The 18565-nt window shown below is 38.4% G+C and overlaps 1 protein-coding gene across 1 annotated transcript in view; it reads left to right on the forward strand.

Annotated features, from left to right (window-relative positions):
• Positions 1–18565, forward strand: part of Pde10a (phosphodiesterase 10A) — a 261069-nt gene that overhangs the window by 233822 nt on the left and 8682 nt on the right. Inside the window, exon 19 of the mRNA XM_026393143.2 lies at positions 17941–18052. Coding sequence (XP_026248928.2) covers positions 17941–18052 — 112 coding nt within the window. The remainder of the gene's footprint in view (positions 1–17940; positions 18053–18565) is intronic.

Below are 18565 nucleotides of genomic sequence, written 5' to 3' on the forward strand. Positions count from 1 at the left end.
GTCTGCCACCTTTCCCAGTGGAGGACATTAACAGACGTTCAAATGTCTTGCGGTCAAGGGGATTTCTGTTTTTGTTTTGTTTTGATTTTTGTTTTGTTTTGTTGTCACTTTATCCCACTTTTGGGGCAGTTTATTTTTATAGAAAGTCATCTTGCTCTTTCCAAATTCTTACTAAAGTATTTGTAAAAAGTGTTCTCATTTAAATTTAATCCTACTGCATTCATAGTTACTTTAATTTTCAGTGCTTCCTTCCTTTGTTTCTGTAATCATACTTGCCTGGGATATTTTTATTTTAATTATTCTGTTTTTAAACTAGTTTTTATAAAATTCATCATTTCTTGCTTGTTTGCCCCTTCATTAATTTTAAACTTCATCTTTATGCCTTTTTTATACTCAGTTGTCCTTTTCCGTGTTTTTTAAATTGGATAATAACAAAATGATCATGTGTTGTCATTGGTGAACTAATTGCATCATACTTGCAGGTGTTTGGTGAAGTACTTTCCTTTGCTTTAGTTTTTAAGTAATTTTCATTTCCTGCTTCTGTATCCTCATTGATGTAGAAGTTATTTAAAGTTCTCTGATTTTTGAATGCTTTGGTGTTTGCATGGATTTTGTTTCATTTTGATTCTGGAGACTCCTTTGGATTGCTGCTAAAAGATTGTGTGCATGACTAGTATTTTTTTTTTTTTTCTGGCTAATAACATAAAAGACGATCTTTTTTTTTTTTGGTTATGAACTCCCAATTTTACCCCATATACAGTTTGCAGAATCACATCGGTTACACATCCACATCTTTACATAATGCCCTATTAGTGACTGTTGTATTCTGCTACCTTTCCTATCCCCTACTATCCCCCCTCCCCTTCCCTCACATCTTCTCTCTCTACCCCATCTACTGTAATTCATTTCTCTCCTTGTTTATTTTCCCATTCCCCTCACAGCCTCTTATGTGTAATTTTGTATAACAATGAGGGTCTCCCTCCATTACCATGGAATTTCCCTTTTCTCTCCCTTTCCCTCCCACCTAATGTATCTGTTTAATGTTGAACAGAGCAGGGAGGAAGAGCAGGAAGAAAAAGACGATTTTTAAAGCAGTGTTATTATTGAGATGTAATTAACATACATAATACACCTATTTTAAGTTTTGGCAAATTTAACAAAACAGAGAATTTCTGTCACCCATTTTGCCACTTTCTAATCACAATTCCCACACCAGGCCCCAGGAACCAATATGTTTCGAACTTACAGATTATATTTGTGTCTTAGAGCTTTCAGGCAGCTTAGGCTGCTTGCTTAAAACACAGCTTTCCTGCTCATAGTTCTGGAGGCTTTGCAGTCCAAGATCAAGGCAATAGCCAGGGAGAACCACTCCCTGGTTCCACACAGGGGTGTTGAAGCTGCAGCTTCTTGTGGTTCAGGGAAGAGCTCTTTGGAACTCATTTTACCAGGACACTAATTCCATGTAAGAGGACTTTACCCTCAGGACCTGTTCATCTCCTCAAGGCCTCACTTTCAGGGATCTTCCATGGGACTCTGAGAAGGGGACACCAATATTCTGTCTAGCAAGGTAGCTTTCTAGAGTTACAAGTGCATGGGATCCAGACACTCCTCCTGTGTGTCTCCCATCCCTTCTCTCCCCTCACAGTGTTTGGCTATCTCAGATCTCTAGCATTTCCACGTGAATGTTGAGATCAGCTCATCAGTTTCCACAGAGAAGCCAGCTAGGATTCTGATGGGAATTGTTTTAAATTTGTAGGTCAATTCAAGAAGTATTACCCTCTTAACAGTATCAAGTCTACAAATATGGGAAGTTTTTCCATTTATTGAGATGGGCTTTTAATACCTTTCACAGTGTTTTCTAGTTTGCAAGCTAAGGTTTGTATTCTTTGGTTAAATTTATTACTTCAAATTTTATTGTTTATGATGCTATTTTAAGTGGAATTATTTTTTAAATTTCATTTAAAATGGTTAATTACAAGTGTATAAAATATAGCTGACTTGTAATTCTGTTTGTAAGGCTGTCCTAGTATCCTCTGGCCTTGATGAACTCATTTGTTATCTCTAATGGTTTTTTTTTGGTGGATTGCTCAGGCTTTTCTACATATTATATCATGTCAACTTTATCTAGACATGGTTTTACAACATTTTTTTCAAATTTGTTTACCTTTTCTCTCTTTTTATTTCATAATCAGCCTTTGCCAAATAAAGTGACAAGAGCAGACCTCCTTTTCTTGTTCCTCTTCTTAGGGGGAAAGGATCCAGTCTTTGGTCATTAAATATGGTATAAACTGCAGGTTGTTCTCAGATGGATCCTACATGCTGAGAAAGTTTCCATTATAATTGGTTGATTAATGTTTTTCAATATGAAATGTGTATTGGAATTTTTTAATGCTTTTGCTGCATCTGCTGAGATTATCAAGCATTTTTTTGCTATTTACTCTGTTAACATAGTGCATTACTTTCAGTGATTTTCAGATGTTAAGTCAACTTTGCATTTGTGTGATGAAAATCACTTGAACATAATGGATAATTTTTTATATATTGCTGGGTTTGTTTTGATGGTATTTTGTTAGTATTTTGATAGGACTTTTGTGTCTATATTCATAAATTATACTGGTCTTTAGTTCTTTTTCTATAATCTTTGGTTTTGGTATGAGGGCAGAGAATTTTTCTCATACAGTGTGTTGGGAAATATTCTCTCCTCTTCTATTTTTTTTTCTTAGATATTTATTTTCTTAGTTACAGGCAGACACAATATCTTTATTTTTTATTTTTATGTGGTGCTGAGGATCAAACCCAGTGTCTCACGAATGTGAGGCCAGTGCTCTCCCTCTTAGCCATAATCCCAGCCCTTCCTCTTCTATTTTTTTGAAAGAGATTTGTAGAATTTCTATTAGTTCATCTTTAGAGGTTTGAAAACTTCACCAGTGAAGTCATCTGGGCCTAGATGTTTCTTTGTGGATATTTATTTATTGGATGATTTATTGGATAGAAAGAGTTGGAAATTTAAGAATAATAAAATATGGAGAGAAGCGATACCTGATCAATCAGGTAAAGTCCACATGTGTGGTGCATATTTCTCATCAAAACAAGAGAGAGATTTAAATCACTGCCAACACCACATTCAGTGTCCATTAGAAGCAGTCTTCAAAATGAGGCTGACATAAAGACATCTCATGTGAAAATCCAGGAGAATTTGTTCTCTACAGATCTGAACTATATGAAATGCTGAGAAAAAATTCAGAGGAAAGTGTGAGAAGCACCAAAATTGGTAAATATGTGAGCAAACTAGAAGAGATTAATTGTTCTTCCCTTCTAATTTCCATAAATGTCTGGTTAAGACAGAAATAATATCATTTTAAGGTGGTGTTTGTATCATGTGTAAGAAATAAATATGAAAGCAATAATACAAAGGACAAGGACATAGAGTTGTAGTTTATAAGTTTCTTATATTTTTGATTGGGAGTGATGTGTTAAGTGAAATAATATTAATTTTAGGTGCTATGGCTATACATATTAAAATCCCTAGAGGAATCATGAAAAGCAAAAAAAAAAAAAAACTTAAAATACAGAAGGAAATATTGACTAGTAATATTGATTAATCCACAAGGAGGCAGGGCAAGAGGAAAAAGAACAGAGGCAACAAATAGAAAGATGCTAGGCTTGAACCCAGTAAAATCAACAATCAATTTAAAATTATATGGATTAAATACCTAAATTAGCCAGAAATTGGCTAATAATTAACAAATAAAATATCAAGACTCACTTCTGAGATATACATACCCTCTAAATATAAAGGCAAGTTGAAGTTAAGTGATGGAAAAAGATATATCATGTGAATGGCATTTAAAAAAATAAAAATTGGTATGGCCATAATAAAGTTAGACACAGGCATTGCTGCACATTTAAAGAAGGCTAGTTTTCCTCCAGTCCAAAATGCATAAGCACCTCACAACCAAGCTGCAGACACACCCAAACAAAAACTGGCAGAACAAAAAGCATAAGAGGCAAACCCAAAATCTTGTTCAGGTGTTTTGCATTCCTCTTCAAGTGACTTTCAGAGAACTGTATTAGAGTTCTGCAAAACTATAGGTGGTCTGAATATCATCATCAACATGAATTAACTTTTCTTTATAGAACATTGCAATTGTACAACTCAAATTCTTTACAACTGCACATGGAAACACAAGATAGACTTTGTGCTAGGGCATAATATAAATCACAATGAATTTTAAAAGATTGAAATCATAGAATATTTCTGAAATTAAATTAAAAATCATAATTCATTCTCTATCCCCCACTATTTAGAAGTTAATTAACACACTTCTAAACAACCTGTAGGTCAAAGGAAGAATTACAAAGGAAATCAGAGAAATCTGATAATGAAAACCAACTATATCAAAATTTGTAGAATACAACTGAAACAGTGCCAAGGGGTAAATTTATGCCTTAACTCCCATTAAACCAGTGATTTAAGGTAGCACTTTAAGCATCTAGAAAAAGGAAAATAAATTCAAGTCTAACTTGAAGCCGGTAAATGATTCAGAGTCAAACAGTAAAACTATAGCAGGGAAGTAGTAGAGAAAATTTATAAATGCAAATAATAGGTTCTTTAAAAATAGTTAAAATGAATAAGCAAGCATTGGCAAGTCTAAATTAAGAAAAGGAAAGAAAATACCAGTCATCCATATTAAAAGGAAAGAGAGAATATCACTACAGATGGAAGTCTTTAAAGGGATAATATAGATTATTACAAATAATATCATGCTGATAAATTTGAACTTTAGAGGAGATGGATAAATTGGATAAAATTCCTTGAAAAATACAACTTAACAGTGAACCAGGAAGGAACAGGAAACCTGAATAGGCCCTTAAAGAAATTTAATCTTAAAAGAATAAACAAGCAAAAATGCCCGTCAGGGTCATATCTCATGGTAACACTCTGAAATTCTATTTTTTAAAAAAATCTTCTGCACAATCTTTTGAAAAGTGGGAATGGGAACAATTTTCCATCTTATTTTATGAATACTACATATTCCTGATATCAAAATCTAGTAAAGAAATTGCAAAAATACTTCATCAAAGGTCAGTATTCCTTCAGGAACCTAACTACAAAGTTCACTAAAAAATATAACGAATTCAGTCATACAAAAAAGACAATATAACATGATTTTTCAGGATTGAAACATTAACAATAAAGGGAAGAAGAAGAGGTACTATAGGACCATTTCAATAAATGCAGGAAAAGCATTTGACAAAAGTTAAACCTCTATTGACAGGGGATATGGTCTCAAACAAGGAATTCAAGGGAATGTCTTCGATTTGGTGGATTTCATCTCTGAAAACACAGTAGGTACTGTGATGACAGTAAGGGAACACATATGTGATGCAGTTTGATACTCACCCTCTGAGACTGGAACCAGCCTAAGCCTGCCCACTCCGACCATTCCTGCAATACATTCAGTTGGAAATTCTACCTGGTATATTACTACAAGAAAATGAAATAAGTGTAAAAATGGGAAAGGAAATCTAACTTTATTATTTTTTTCCCCAGTGTTAGGGATCAAATCCAGGACTTTGCATATGCTATGCAAGCACTCTTACTTCTAAGCTACATCCCCAGCCCTTGTCTTTATTTTTAAATGGTTAGGATATGTATTTAAAAAAATCCCTTCAGGAATCTTCTAGAAAGTTCAGATTATGTGGTTAACATTTATTTATATGAGTTCTATTTTTGTACACAACTATCAATTAGAAATTAAAACTGAGAGCACTTGCCTATCATGTGTGAGTCTATGGGTTCAACCCCCCCCCCAAATCAGGTCAAAATAAATAAATAAATAGACAAACAAACAAACAAAATCTATTTGCAATATCATTAAAATATGGCCTCCTCAGGAAAAAAATTTAACAAATGATGTACAGATCTCTACTAAAAATACAAAAACATTTCAGAGAGAAATTAAAGAATACCTAAGTGTATAGAGAGATATATCGTGTTTCAGTATTGCTAAGGTACCAGTTATCTACAAATGTGTCTTCAAAAATTCAGTCCTAATCAAAATCTATTTATTTAGAAATTAACTGACAGCAAGTCTTTATAGACAGGCAAAAGGCCTAGAATTGTCAATAATTTGTCAATAATTGTCAAAGAATTTTGACAAGCAAATATCAGATTTAGAGGACTTAAGGACTGCTTTCAAAGCTTGCTATAAAATAGCAATATTCAAGAGAGTCTTATTGGAGTTAGGATGGATAAATAACCTGGTGAGACAGATTATAGAAGATTTCAGTGTCTAGCCTACTGATGTCCAACCAAGCTGCCAAGGTCATTCAATGTGGATATCAGTAGTTTTTTTAGGAAGTGATTTTTGAACGACTGAGCTTTTGGTTGGATTATAGACTTACATTGAAAAGCAAAAAATTTATAAAATTTCTAGAACTAAGCACAGAGGAAAAATCTTTATGACCATGAATAGGCAAACAAAAAGATTAGACCTCCAGATAAGCAGTGGTCGATTGGACTCTGTTTTATTAAAAGGTTGAGATTTTCAAATGATAGCTTTAAGGAAATAAAAAGACAAGCCACAAAATATTATAAAATATTCTCTATTTTATAAAGGTCTCATATTTTTTTCACCCCTAAGTGAAGTTACACAAAAGGCTTTTTTCTTAACTTAGAAACCAATAAACATGAAATTTGCTCAATGTCTTTAATCATCCGAAACAAATCCAAACCACATTGATACCACTGCACACACTCGAATACCCAAAATTGAAATTACCAACCATACCAAGCGTTGGCAAGGATGTGGAGCAACTCACATACGCATTCCTGGTGGAGGTACTGAACTAAACACACTGCTTTGGAAAGCACTGTGGAATTGTCTTGGAAACTAAGTCTTTTCTTACACTGTTGCCTAACCAAACCATCACCCTTAGGTATTTACTGCAGAAAAATAAAGGCCTGAAATCACACAAAGACTTGGACAGTCATGCTTTCAGTAGCACTACTCATAATATATCCCAACTGGAAGATCCCGACCATCCAACAACAGGTGAATGGTTGACAATTTTAGGCATGTAGTGAGGAATACAGTTCAGCAGTAAAAATTGAGAACTGATGATTCACATGACAGTATAGATCAGTCACACAGATTTTGTGTGTGTGTGCGGGTGTGTGTGTGTATGTGTGTTTGGTGCTAGAGATTGGACACAGGGCCTCAGGCATGCTGAGCAAGAGCAGTACCACTGAGTCACAGCCCCAGCCTCTACAAATACTATATTGAGAAAAATGGTAAATAACATTTTTTTTTTTATGAAATTCTAGAACAGGCAAAACAAACCAGTAGTATTGGTGACTTGTAGAATTCAAGTCAACAGTCCTTCCTTGGCAGGGTGAGAGACACCGACAGGAAAAAGGGGAAGGGTGTCTTGGTGCCCAAAACATTCTTGGTTGTCACTGATGTGGTGGTTACCAACTGTGTACATTTTCACACAGCCATCTAATGCATAGACTTCGGGTTTATGCATTTTATTGTCTATAAATTATACCTGAATTAAAGCACAGGAAATAAAAAATATCGTCTAAAAATCTAATGTGATAAAGATGAAATATTTCAAGTGTCTTCTCTTTAAGCAAGGTAGAGTATATGAATTATATCAAGTATGTCTTTTTTATTCTAATTAGTTATACATAATAGTAGAATGTATTTCAATTCATAGTACACAAATGGAGCACAACTTTTCATTTCTCTGGTTGTACACAATGTAGAGTCACAGCATATGTGCAGTCATACATGTACCTAGGGTAAATGTTCGTCTCATTCCACCATCTTTCCTACTCCCATCCCCCCACCCCTTCCCTCTCTCCCCTTTGCCTACTTAAAGTTCCTTCATTCTCCCCATGCCCCCCACCCCCATTCATGGGTCAGCATCCACTTATCAGAACATTTGGCCTTTGTTTTTGGGGGGGATTGGCTTATTTCATTTAGCATGATGTTTTCCAACTCCATTCATTTACATGCAAATGCCATAATTTTATTTTCTTTTAATGCTGAGTAATATTCCATTGCATATACGTTCCACAGTTTCTTTATCCGTTCATGCAGTTCATGTATTTAAGGGCATCTAGGGTAGTTCCACGGTTCAGCTATTGTGTATTGAGCTGCTATAAACATTGATGTGGCTGCATCTCTGTAGTATGCTGACTTTTAAGTCCTTTGGGTATAGACTGAGGAGTGGGATGGCTGGGTCAAATGGTGGTTCCATTCTAAGTTTTCTAAGCTATCTCCTCCGTACTGTTTTCCATATTGGCTACATCATTTTGCAGTCCCACCAGCAATGTGTGAGTGTACCTTTTCACCCACATCCTCGCCAACACTTATTGTTGCTTGTATTCTTCATAATGAAAGCATTCAGAGATTAAAATGGTATGGTCATTAATTCTCCACATGAGAGCAGATCTCCCTGGGAGGCTATTAGGAATTGATGAGCTTATAGAAGTAGTCACAGAATTTGGCATTATAATGGGTAAGCTTTTAATCCACTTTAGTATTATTAATAGGTGCAAAATTCACACTGGTGACATGGATTTTGGGACCTCCATTGATTTGTTTGTTATTTTGGTACCATGGAAGGAACTCAGGGATGCTTAACCACTGAGCCACATCTCCAACTCTTTTTATATTTCATGTAGGTATAGGGTCTCATTAAGTTGCTTAGGGCCTCACTAAGTTGTTGAGGCTGGCTTTGCACTCCCAAGTTGCTGGGATTATAGATGTATGCCTCCATGCTCAGCCCACAGATTCTTTTTCTTCTTTCTTTCCTTCTTCTTCTTCTTTTATTTATTTATTTATTTATTTATTTTTGAGTACTGGGGATTGAACTCAGGGACACTCAACCACTGAGCCACATCCCCAGCCCTATTTTTATTTAGGGACAGGGTCTGACTAATTTGCTTAGTGCCTCACCACTGCTGAGGCTGGCTTTGAACTTGCAATCCTCCTGTCTCAGCTTCCCGAGCTGCTGGGCCATGGAGTTCTTTATGGGATGAAATCTTGTGTATAAGGAATTGCACGACAGGACCCATCATGAGAGACCACACAGCTTTCGGTTACAGGAAAGCTACTCACAGGCTCTTCTCTTCTCCCCTTTGCCATTTCCTGGAGCTTCTTGTCACAGCTGAGAAGACATCAGTTCCCGTAACTAGCTTTTTCACTCCACCACCTGTCCTTTGCAAAGGGAGGGTTTGCTCCCCACTTCCATGGGGGGCCTCACCTGTGTCTCAGGTCACTGCTCCATAGGATCAACATCTGCAGCCAGGTGTTCACCACACAGAGAGGAGTAGCTCCGCGGGGACTGCAGAGAGCTGACAGGTGCCATCTCCAGCCTACCCTGGCTTTTGTACCCTAGCCTTGATTTCTTGCTTGGGAAATCTTGTTAAAAAGAAACACAATTGAACCAATTCCCTCACCTGCTGTCATTGTCCTTATGGGGAATGTGGCTGCCCAGGGGACAGTTGCCTCCAGGCTCCTGTTTTTATTCATAGTAGCTCAAGTTCTCTGCCATTCAAGTGGAATCAGACAGCTGTCTTTGGTGACTAGCTTATTTCATTTCATATGATGTCCTCAGGGTTCATCCATGTAGCATGTGTGTGTCACAATGTCCTTCTATGCCAAGGCAGAATGATCTTGTATGTAGAGGCCAGGATTGCTTATTCATTCACCCCCAGTGGATCCTTGGGTTGCTTCCACTTTTCTGTTTGAATCATGTTGCTGGGAACATGGGTGTACACATGGGTCTTCCAGACCCTGCTTTCTGTTCCTTCAGGGAGATGCACAGAAGTGGAGTCACTGGGCAGTATGGTAGTTCAGACCATTTTCCAACGCTGCTGTGCCCACCTGCTTTCCCACAGAGCGTGCTCAGAGGTTCCAGTTTCTCCATATCCTTGTTGACAGTTTTATTATGTTATATATGGTTTTATTATGTTTTGGGTTTTATTATGTTATATATGTCATATGTTTTGTATATGGTATTAGTAAAGTGTCCAACTTCATTATTGTGCATGCGGACACCCATTTCCCAGCAGCATTTGCTGCAAGGTCTGCTTTCCCTATTGGACTTTGTTGAGAATCTTGACCTTCTAGGTGAAAGTGTGCTTCTGGGCTCTCATGGAATACTGCTTTCTCTCTCTTGATGTCTTGCCATGCTGCTTGATCACTGTGGTTTGTGTTAAGTTTTGAATTCAGAAAGTGTGAGCTCCCCAGCTTTACTCTTCTTCAAGATTGTTTTGGCTGTTCAAGTTGCTTGAGGTGCCATGTAAATTTTAAGGTAGGTTTTTCTTTCTGTGAAAACAAAATTTGATAGTACTTTACATGCACTGGCGAGTCTGGAGGTAGGCTCCTTGACGCTGGTCAACAGCTGCAGTATCCCTTCAGCTCTTCTGCTGCTCAAAGCACAGTATTCTCTTTCTCCACAAGTGTGCTGTAAAGCATGGAAGGCAATCATTTTCTATTGGAAAATGTAATGCATTTTAACTAAAGACACATGGCTTTGTATGTGTGTATCTGTTTTATAGCTTGGAAATTATTTGGTCTATGAAAGATAGATTAAAGCTTGTATTTATTTTTCAGGTCACAGTGCAAACCTCTACAAGCAGCAGTTTCCGGCTTCAGTTCAGCTGTCCTGTGTGCTGATATGAAGCCCAGCTCTTTTGGTGGTGGTGGTTGTTTGCTTCATCATCCTTGGTTTTGTCAATACGAAAAGCTGAAAACAATTCTCCCAAATTAGTTGATTGAAAGGCAGCATGCAGTGGGACAATGCATGCTCTAGGAACTGTGTACACATTCAAGGAAACTGAAACAACAGGGACTCCTTATAGTCCAAGGGAGAAGGACCCCTTGAGTGGTCCTCATATACTAATCCTTAATTAGTAGATTAGATTAGATTTTAACCTTAACATGGTTAAAATCACGCGTGCAGAAGGACCACTCTGAGGCTGCAGACAGGTGCTGGGCAGATGTCCTTGCAGAAGTGTTTTCTGTGTGCAGTTGTAGTAGCCTTTGTGTGAAGTCCTGGTTCTGACAGTCTTTGGTGCATAGTTTTTGTTAACAGGAATACATGATTGAGGTCCCTTCCTTTATAATCTCCAAGCTGTATTTATTATTGGTTTTGGAGGACAATTAGGGCTTGACAAAAGTGACTCCATTTTGATTCAGACAACTTTCCCAGCAAATCTGCATGGGTCTCTTGTTTGTGAGTCCATTGGACTTTGCCCAAGTCTTTCTTTCATTTGATGGCTTGCTCAGACTTTGTGCCTGTCTTTCTGGAGCTAAACACCAGCAGTCCCACCAGTAATGTGTGAGTGTGCCTTTTCCCCACATCCTCGCCAACACTTATTATTGCTTGTATTCTTCATAATGAAAGCATCCAGAGATGGGATCCCTTGCCCTCTGTTGGAAGTTCTCAACTTCTTTTCTTTGCCCTCATCCGTGGTCCTTGCTAACTATCCCTGATGTCACTTATTGTTAGACATCTTGCTAGTGTTGGCATTATGATCACAACTCCACCAAAAGATAGTGAGCCTATGGCTTGAAAGTGCCCTCCAAAACCCATGTTGAAATTTAACCTCCATCATGACAGTATTGAGAGATGAGGCCTTTTGAAGTAGAGATTCAACCCTAGGGCTCTGCCCCGTGAATGGGTAAAGACTGGTATTGAGATCGTGGTTACTGTCTCATGATGGGTCCTGATAAAAGTCTGGCCTGATTTTCTGTCCCATGTGGGCCTCACCCATTTCTAGCATGTTGTGACACAGCAGGAAGGTCTTCAGTCTTGCGCTTTTCAGCCTGCAGGACTATGAGTCACAAATTTCTTTGGAATTTGCTTGTTGTATAGCATTCTGTTATAGCAAGAGAATAAGACAGTAGGTAATTTTTATTATTTTTTTATTTTGAAAGTGAAACAACCAAAGAGCAGTTGTATATGAAAGCCATCATGTATCTTTCAAATACTGGTGAAAAATTCATTTTTACATTACACGTGCATAAAGTGCAGGTTTCATAAATATCTTACGCTTTCTAATGAATAAGTCCTTTGAACTCAGCAGAGGCTGCTAAGTGACCTTATGGTCCCAGAAGTGAATTAGTGACCGTGTTAGGTCTGACTTACAGGGAAACTGGCTGGTGACATGGGAGGCAGGTGGAGGAAATGGGAGCACCTACAGAGGACATTGCCTCTGTGCCTGTGTGCTGGTTTCTCACCCTGTGCCCACAGTACTTCCCACAGCTGAAAATGAAGGTCTTGTTTAGAATAAGCTGTGGACTGAGCCAAGGTGGGAGAAAGGAGTTCATATGTTTCTTACTGAAGCTAGTGATCTTGGTCTTTTGTCCAAATATGACCAGACTTAATTGCTGCCTAAAAACTTCTCAATAAAAAAAGAAAAGACCACAGTCTGTTTAAGCTGTGTATCAAGTTAAAGTAGCCTCTTACATTTAAAAATGTCTAAGTTTTGCTTCCTTGTATTTCATATTGGATCAGCCTTTCTTAAACTTGCATTTTAAAGATAAACTAATTTTATAATTTGAAAATTGTGAAATTATGATTGAAATAATATTCATGATTTTTGTTATATTTCTAAATCATCAGGAAATACCCAAATGAAAATGTTTATTCTCTTACTCCAGGGAATGTTTACACCCTTCAAAGGCAATTCCTGTGCCCCACTTCTTTCAGCCTTAATTTAGATTTAAGTGTACACCAAAAAAAAAAAAAAAAAAAAGGCTTTAGCTTTAACTCTGGGGCAATTCCTTAACTTCTCTTTACTTTTCTCTAGCCCTGCTGTGTTCTCGAAGAAGAGGAGGTGTGTCTGTATGACATGCTTTTCCTTAGCTCCTAAAGTAATCTCCTATGGCCTTTTCCAAACATGACAACAGCAGCCATCAGTCTTTCCTACTGCAGTAAACATGGGAGGACCCATCTGCAAGTTCTGTTGTGCTCAAACAGAAGAACTTGAATGTGGGGAAACCAGGTTCCAAAATAAATCTGAATGTCTTCATTTGATTTCAAGTTACTTGTACTTGGGTTTCCAAAGGAAGGTTTCTTGATTCAAGGAAGAGCTCTGACACAAGTTTTAATAATGGCAGATCCCTTGAAAAGGTGCACATTTGCTCAAGATTAATTTTCCATTCAGATATGATTTCTTTTCCTCTCTTAATGATTTTTAAAAGAATCAGCATTTAGGGGGTTCTACGAAATCAAGAGTTTAGAACTTAAAGTATGTTTTAGTGAGGTAGTCACTCTAAACATGTTTGTGTTGATATTGAAGAGTCATTGTTCATGTCATTGGAAACAGATTCTAAAGTCTTTCTCTGGTTTTGATTCTGTAGGTCTTCACAATGTTTTCAGAGAAACCGCTTTATCCTCAGTCTAATTAATACTTACTAAATTAGTAAGGACACGATGTGTCGTAGTTATTGCAAACATTATTTAAATTTCTCAATTTGGTGATTTAAAATTCCTCAAAGATAGATTTACAAACAAAATGAAGAATCATTAAAATAATAACTGAAGGGAGAAAGGTTTTAACCTTGTTTTTCTCAAATATTACATATCACTATTCTAAAAGAAAATAGAGGAATTAAAATGGGGTAGATGACATTTCCTTAAGAAAATGTCCCAGCTGCACCCCCAGGAGACAGGTGTTTGCTGAGTCCCTGGAGCCCCCCTTCCTGGCCTACTCCAGCTGTCCTTGGGACACCTCACATTGGGAGTCTGGTCTGTGCTACATAGCAGTAAGCTTTTGAGTATGGTAATAAAAAATAAATTTCAAGGAATCAATATTAAGTTAGAGAATTTGTCAATTAAATGTCAATACTGACATCAAATATCCAAGTGGTTAAAAAGAAAGAAAGAAATTCGGTCTTTGATCAGTTGTATATGAGCATTCCAAGATAAACAAGCAGGACATGCTTTTTAAAAATTTCTTTTCCCCCTATTTTTTGTAACAGTTTTGGTTGTGCTACCCAGACACTTTAAGCTGAGTCTGAAGATCTAATGGCAAGAGTTTTCTTAGATAAGTAAAAATTTTGGCTTAAAAACAATATTTTCTGGGCTGGGGTTTTCTGTGGTTCAGTGGTAGAGTGCTTGCCTAGCACATCTGAGGCACTGGGTTTGATCCTCAGCACCATATAAAATAAATAAATAAAATAAAGGTATCGTGTTCATCTACGACTAAAAATAAAAGAAATATAAAAAACCATTTTTCTATGTCTGTGCCATATTGATACATGAACAAGTAATGTAGTTTCATATTTAAATAGTTGCAATTTCAAGTGTGTGCTGGGTAGCTCAACTGGGGTGGCAGTGAGGAGACAGGAGGGCTGGAGGTGGAAAGTTGTGTCTCCTCCCCTGGCCTCGACTCTGTTGGCCTGTGGTGCAGCAGAGCTAGGGGCTGGAATCTCTTACAAACCAGGCCCAGGTTGGGTCTGGCGCCTGCTCCTGTCCTCGTCTCTTCAGAAGTGGGACCTCCCCTCTGTTATTGACCCCTCAGTCTTTCCCTCTTCCCAGTTTCCTTAACCCAGCCAGCCAACACGTTTGTGGATGGTCCCTTCCTGTAGCCCCTCTGGATTCTCCTGAGTGTGACATCTGCCTCAGGTTAGGACCCAAGCTGCCATACCTGGTGTGAAGTCACTGCTTTACACCTGGGCTGCATTTCTTACTTTTTCCTGTTGTAAAGTGTCAGTTGGCGTTGAGGAGGCTGGGACACCTCAGAGGGCTCTGCTGTGGCCACGAGACACCTAGTGCCCAGAGACCTTTTTAAAAGCACTTACCTTGTAGCTCCAGGACAGAGAGAAAACAGTGCCAGCCACTCCGTTCTTTTGAATTCTGGATGTAAACACGGATGAGCAACTGTTGTTACAGTCACCCAAGAACACAGTCTTATTACCCTTGTGCCTCTACCTGAAATCCTCTGTAAAGTCAGTAGGTGTCTCCTCCTTGGTTGCTCCCCTTTTCCACTGTTCTCCCATGAGAGGTGGATCCTGTCCTTTGCCAAGTACCTCTTCACAGTGTGTGGGGAGGGTGGAGCTTCCTTCCTGCCCATAGTGGTTCATCTGAAGGCCCACAGCCTCTGTGGCTTCTTTTCCTCCCTTCTGGAGAGTTCTGAGACCTTCTAATGGAGCATTTTAAAGTGTGCTGGCACACAGAAGGCAGCTCTGCACACTGCGGCTTCTAGACCAGAATGTCCACATGTTGGAGAGCCTGGGTTCTCCCTTAACTCCACCCGGTCCAGGGTAACACGTGGTGGGGGAGAAGGAAGGGAAAGAATTTTAGCTTCTGTGGATATTAACACACCTCCACGTGGCTTTGCCTCCAAGGTCTCCGTCCTCCCACTCTGGTCTGCCCTCGAGTCCGTGAGGACATGCTGCAGAATGGGACTCTGGTGGGAACTGCCCTAGTGTTCTCCTGGTGGCCTCGGGTCTGCCCTGCCCTCACAGTCTGAGTCCCTCTTCCCCCAGAGGACCTGAGCTGCCATCTATAGCATGTCCTGTCTTGACCCTGGAAAAGCCTCCAGTGTCTCATCATAAAACTTGGAACAAAAGTAAATTGCTAGCTGAGCTCTGGCCACTTTCTCCAGACCTCATGGTCGGGAGGAGCCTCACCTCGTTCCCACCTTTCTTTTTCCCTGCTGTTTTCCCCCTAGCAGGCCAGGCCCGATTCCCGTGGTCTTCCTGAACTCTCCGCTCTGATGGAGTCGTCTCTGTCTCTTGGGTCTCAGGTCTTCCAGTGGTGGCCTTTTTCTTTTTTCTGTTTTTTAACCTTTTTCATTTTCACTTTTACCAGCTCTAGTTGCTGCATGAATTTCTGAACCTGTTTATTGTATACCTTCCCCCTCTAGAATGTTCTAGTATTTTGTTCTTTGCTATACCTATGTCTGCTACATGCAGGCATTCAAAACTTTTTGGATTAAATGAGTGTAGCCACAGGCAGTGTGATGGGCTTGTATTTCATGGTGTACAGAATAAGTGCATTAAGAATTCAGCATCCATAGCAGCTAGGTCTACCTTCCTTTCATGAACAGAGCTGGAACGTTGTTTCTAGCTCACATTAAGTGACCACCTAACTAATTGTAATCAGGAATAAAAACAGAGTGTATTTATTAAAAGCATTTTATGCCAACTTTCTATTTTTTTCTTTTTTAGTTAACAATAAAATAAGTACTGTCAACTGTTTTAAGTTTTGTTTTGCTGTTAAATCACTTAACTGAATCAGTCTTTCTAACCCTCATAGTGCCAAGTTTACATGTGCAGTGATTTCCAATGGAAAAAACACATGTTTTTAATGCCCAATTCTATTAAACTTTTTTACAGGCTTATGAAATAAGAAATCTCTTTTAAGATTAAAGCTTATATTATTGAGCAGAGAAAAAGAAATGTTTAATTTTTTTGGTGAATATGAACAAAATGGGATTAAATTATTTTAATCTCATGAAATAATTATTTGTAAACAATATTTGTGTTCTGTTTCTGTTTAAATTAATTTACATGCAGAGAAAACAGATAATATACTTGCTGTGACTGATAATGTGGATAATATACTTATTCCTTAGAAGCCAAATACAAAAATATTCGTTTAAGCCATAAACTACTCCATTAAGAAAATATTATAGATCCTGATTAAGGGACGTAGATTTTCAGACGTATCTGTGGGTTACGGGAAGAATATACATACCTTCTAATGAACTTTCTAATCTATAAGAGATATATCCTTACAAAAAGTAGGGTTGTAAAAGAGATAGAGAGTTGAGTGGATGAAAGGAAATGGGCTGATAGAAAACTTTGTAATTGATAGGTGTCAAAGATGTGGGTGATAGGAAGAAGCAGTCTCCTGGGCATCTGGGGATTTTATCTTTAGGGAGCACAACTGGGTTGTAGTCCTCTGCCAACCTGAGAGAAGGTGCTCCTGACACCTCTCTGTCCCCTGACCCCAGGCTGCAGCCCCAGGCAGGACTGTGTGCACAGATGGCAGCAGTGGTGGCAGGCTCCTTGGAACTCCAGTGTGAACTGGAAATCACGACATCATCTCACTGGTTACAGTTTCCTATTTTTGATGATGATATATTTTTTCAAATTATGTAATTTGCTTTGTTAAAAAGATCTAGATTAAAATTATTCATTAACTACTGCTTGGTTCTCCTTTTAAGTATAGACTTCATTCCAGTTAGATTATAGGGAATATATTTGTTGAATTTTACTCAATCATTTTTCTTCAAAGGAAATGATGAGCCATTTTTAGAGAATTAGAAAGGCAGGTGTGGAGCACATGGGTGTGAATGCCAAGCAGCTGAGAGGAAAGCTCATTTGATGTGAGAGGGGAGACATTGGGAGGGACACTTGGAAAGCAGAAGGCAAAGCTCAAGAGCAGGTGACCCATCACTCTCCGCATGTAGTCAGAGAGAGTCCTGCACCTCAGGTCCTTTCTGGCCTTGTCCTGAGCTGCCCATCACCACTTCTGTGCATACCAGACTTTCCTTTTGCAAATCCAAGTGTTGGGAGAGATTCTCTCTCAAGGTTTCTAACCGTGCTAAATTTCCAAACTTCCATGAACATGAAACCTGGTGTGTAGCCATGTGAGTGTCCCAAGGAATGGGAAGATAAATGAGCATAGCTCATGTGACATATGGTTTCATCAGTAATGTTGAGGCAACAGGAAGGTACAATGCACACCTTGTGGAACTAGGGATAGGGATTATTGTTCTCACCATTCAAGACACTGTTCCTCAGTGCTATTTGACTGTCCTGCTTGTTCCTTGTGTCTGCTTTTTAATGCTACTTTTCTCCTATCATGAAGAATACCCCTCTCCTGTAAACGCACAAGTCTCTCTGGTCCTTACTACAAATGTGCCAGTGCTGTGCTGACCAGTGTTGTATTGTGTTCTAGAGACCGTGTAATTGGTTTGATGATGACTGCCTGTGATCTTTGCTCTGTGACAAAACTGTGGCCAGTTACAAAATTGACAGCAAATGATATATATGCAGAATTCTGGGCTGAGGTATGTCCTTGATTCTTATATTAACATAGATAATGTCAAGAAATGGAAAAATATTTGAGGAAAAATTTAATGTGTGGATAATTTGTTTATTATCGTAATTGCTCATGTTTCTGGTTATTTCAGAACAATGTAATCAGTCAAAAATGAAGAAGGATTTAGGAATTATGCACATGAAATGAGAATCATGATTCTATTACATCTTCCTTGAAAATGTGTGTAAATTCTCTAATCTCAACTGAAAGCATATAGAAATTTATTTCTGAGAAATCATGTAGGAATTTCCCTTACTTAATAGCAGATCTTATGTTCATTCAATAAACATTACAGGACATCTAATTGAGGCAGTAGACAAAGAGGAACCCATAACACATGGGCTGTATTTACCTGTGGGGAGAAATAGAATAATCATGGTGCCCCCAGACACACGAGAAGGCGTGGCTATGCCAGTGGGCACGACATGTACACATTGTGAGTTCTGTGGAGTGTGTGCAATTTAGTTCATGATCTTCCTGA

Source organism: Urocitellus parryii, chromosome 8 (genome assembly GCF_045843805.1).
Source record: "Urocitellus parryii isolate mUroPar1 chromosome 8, mUroPar1.hap1, whole genome shotgun sequence".
Taxonomy (NCBI): domain Eukaryota; kingdom Metazoa; phylum Chordata; class Mammalia; order Rodentia; family Sciuridae; genus Urocitellus; species Urocitellus parryii.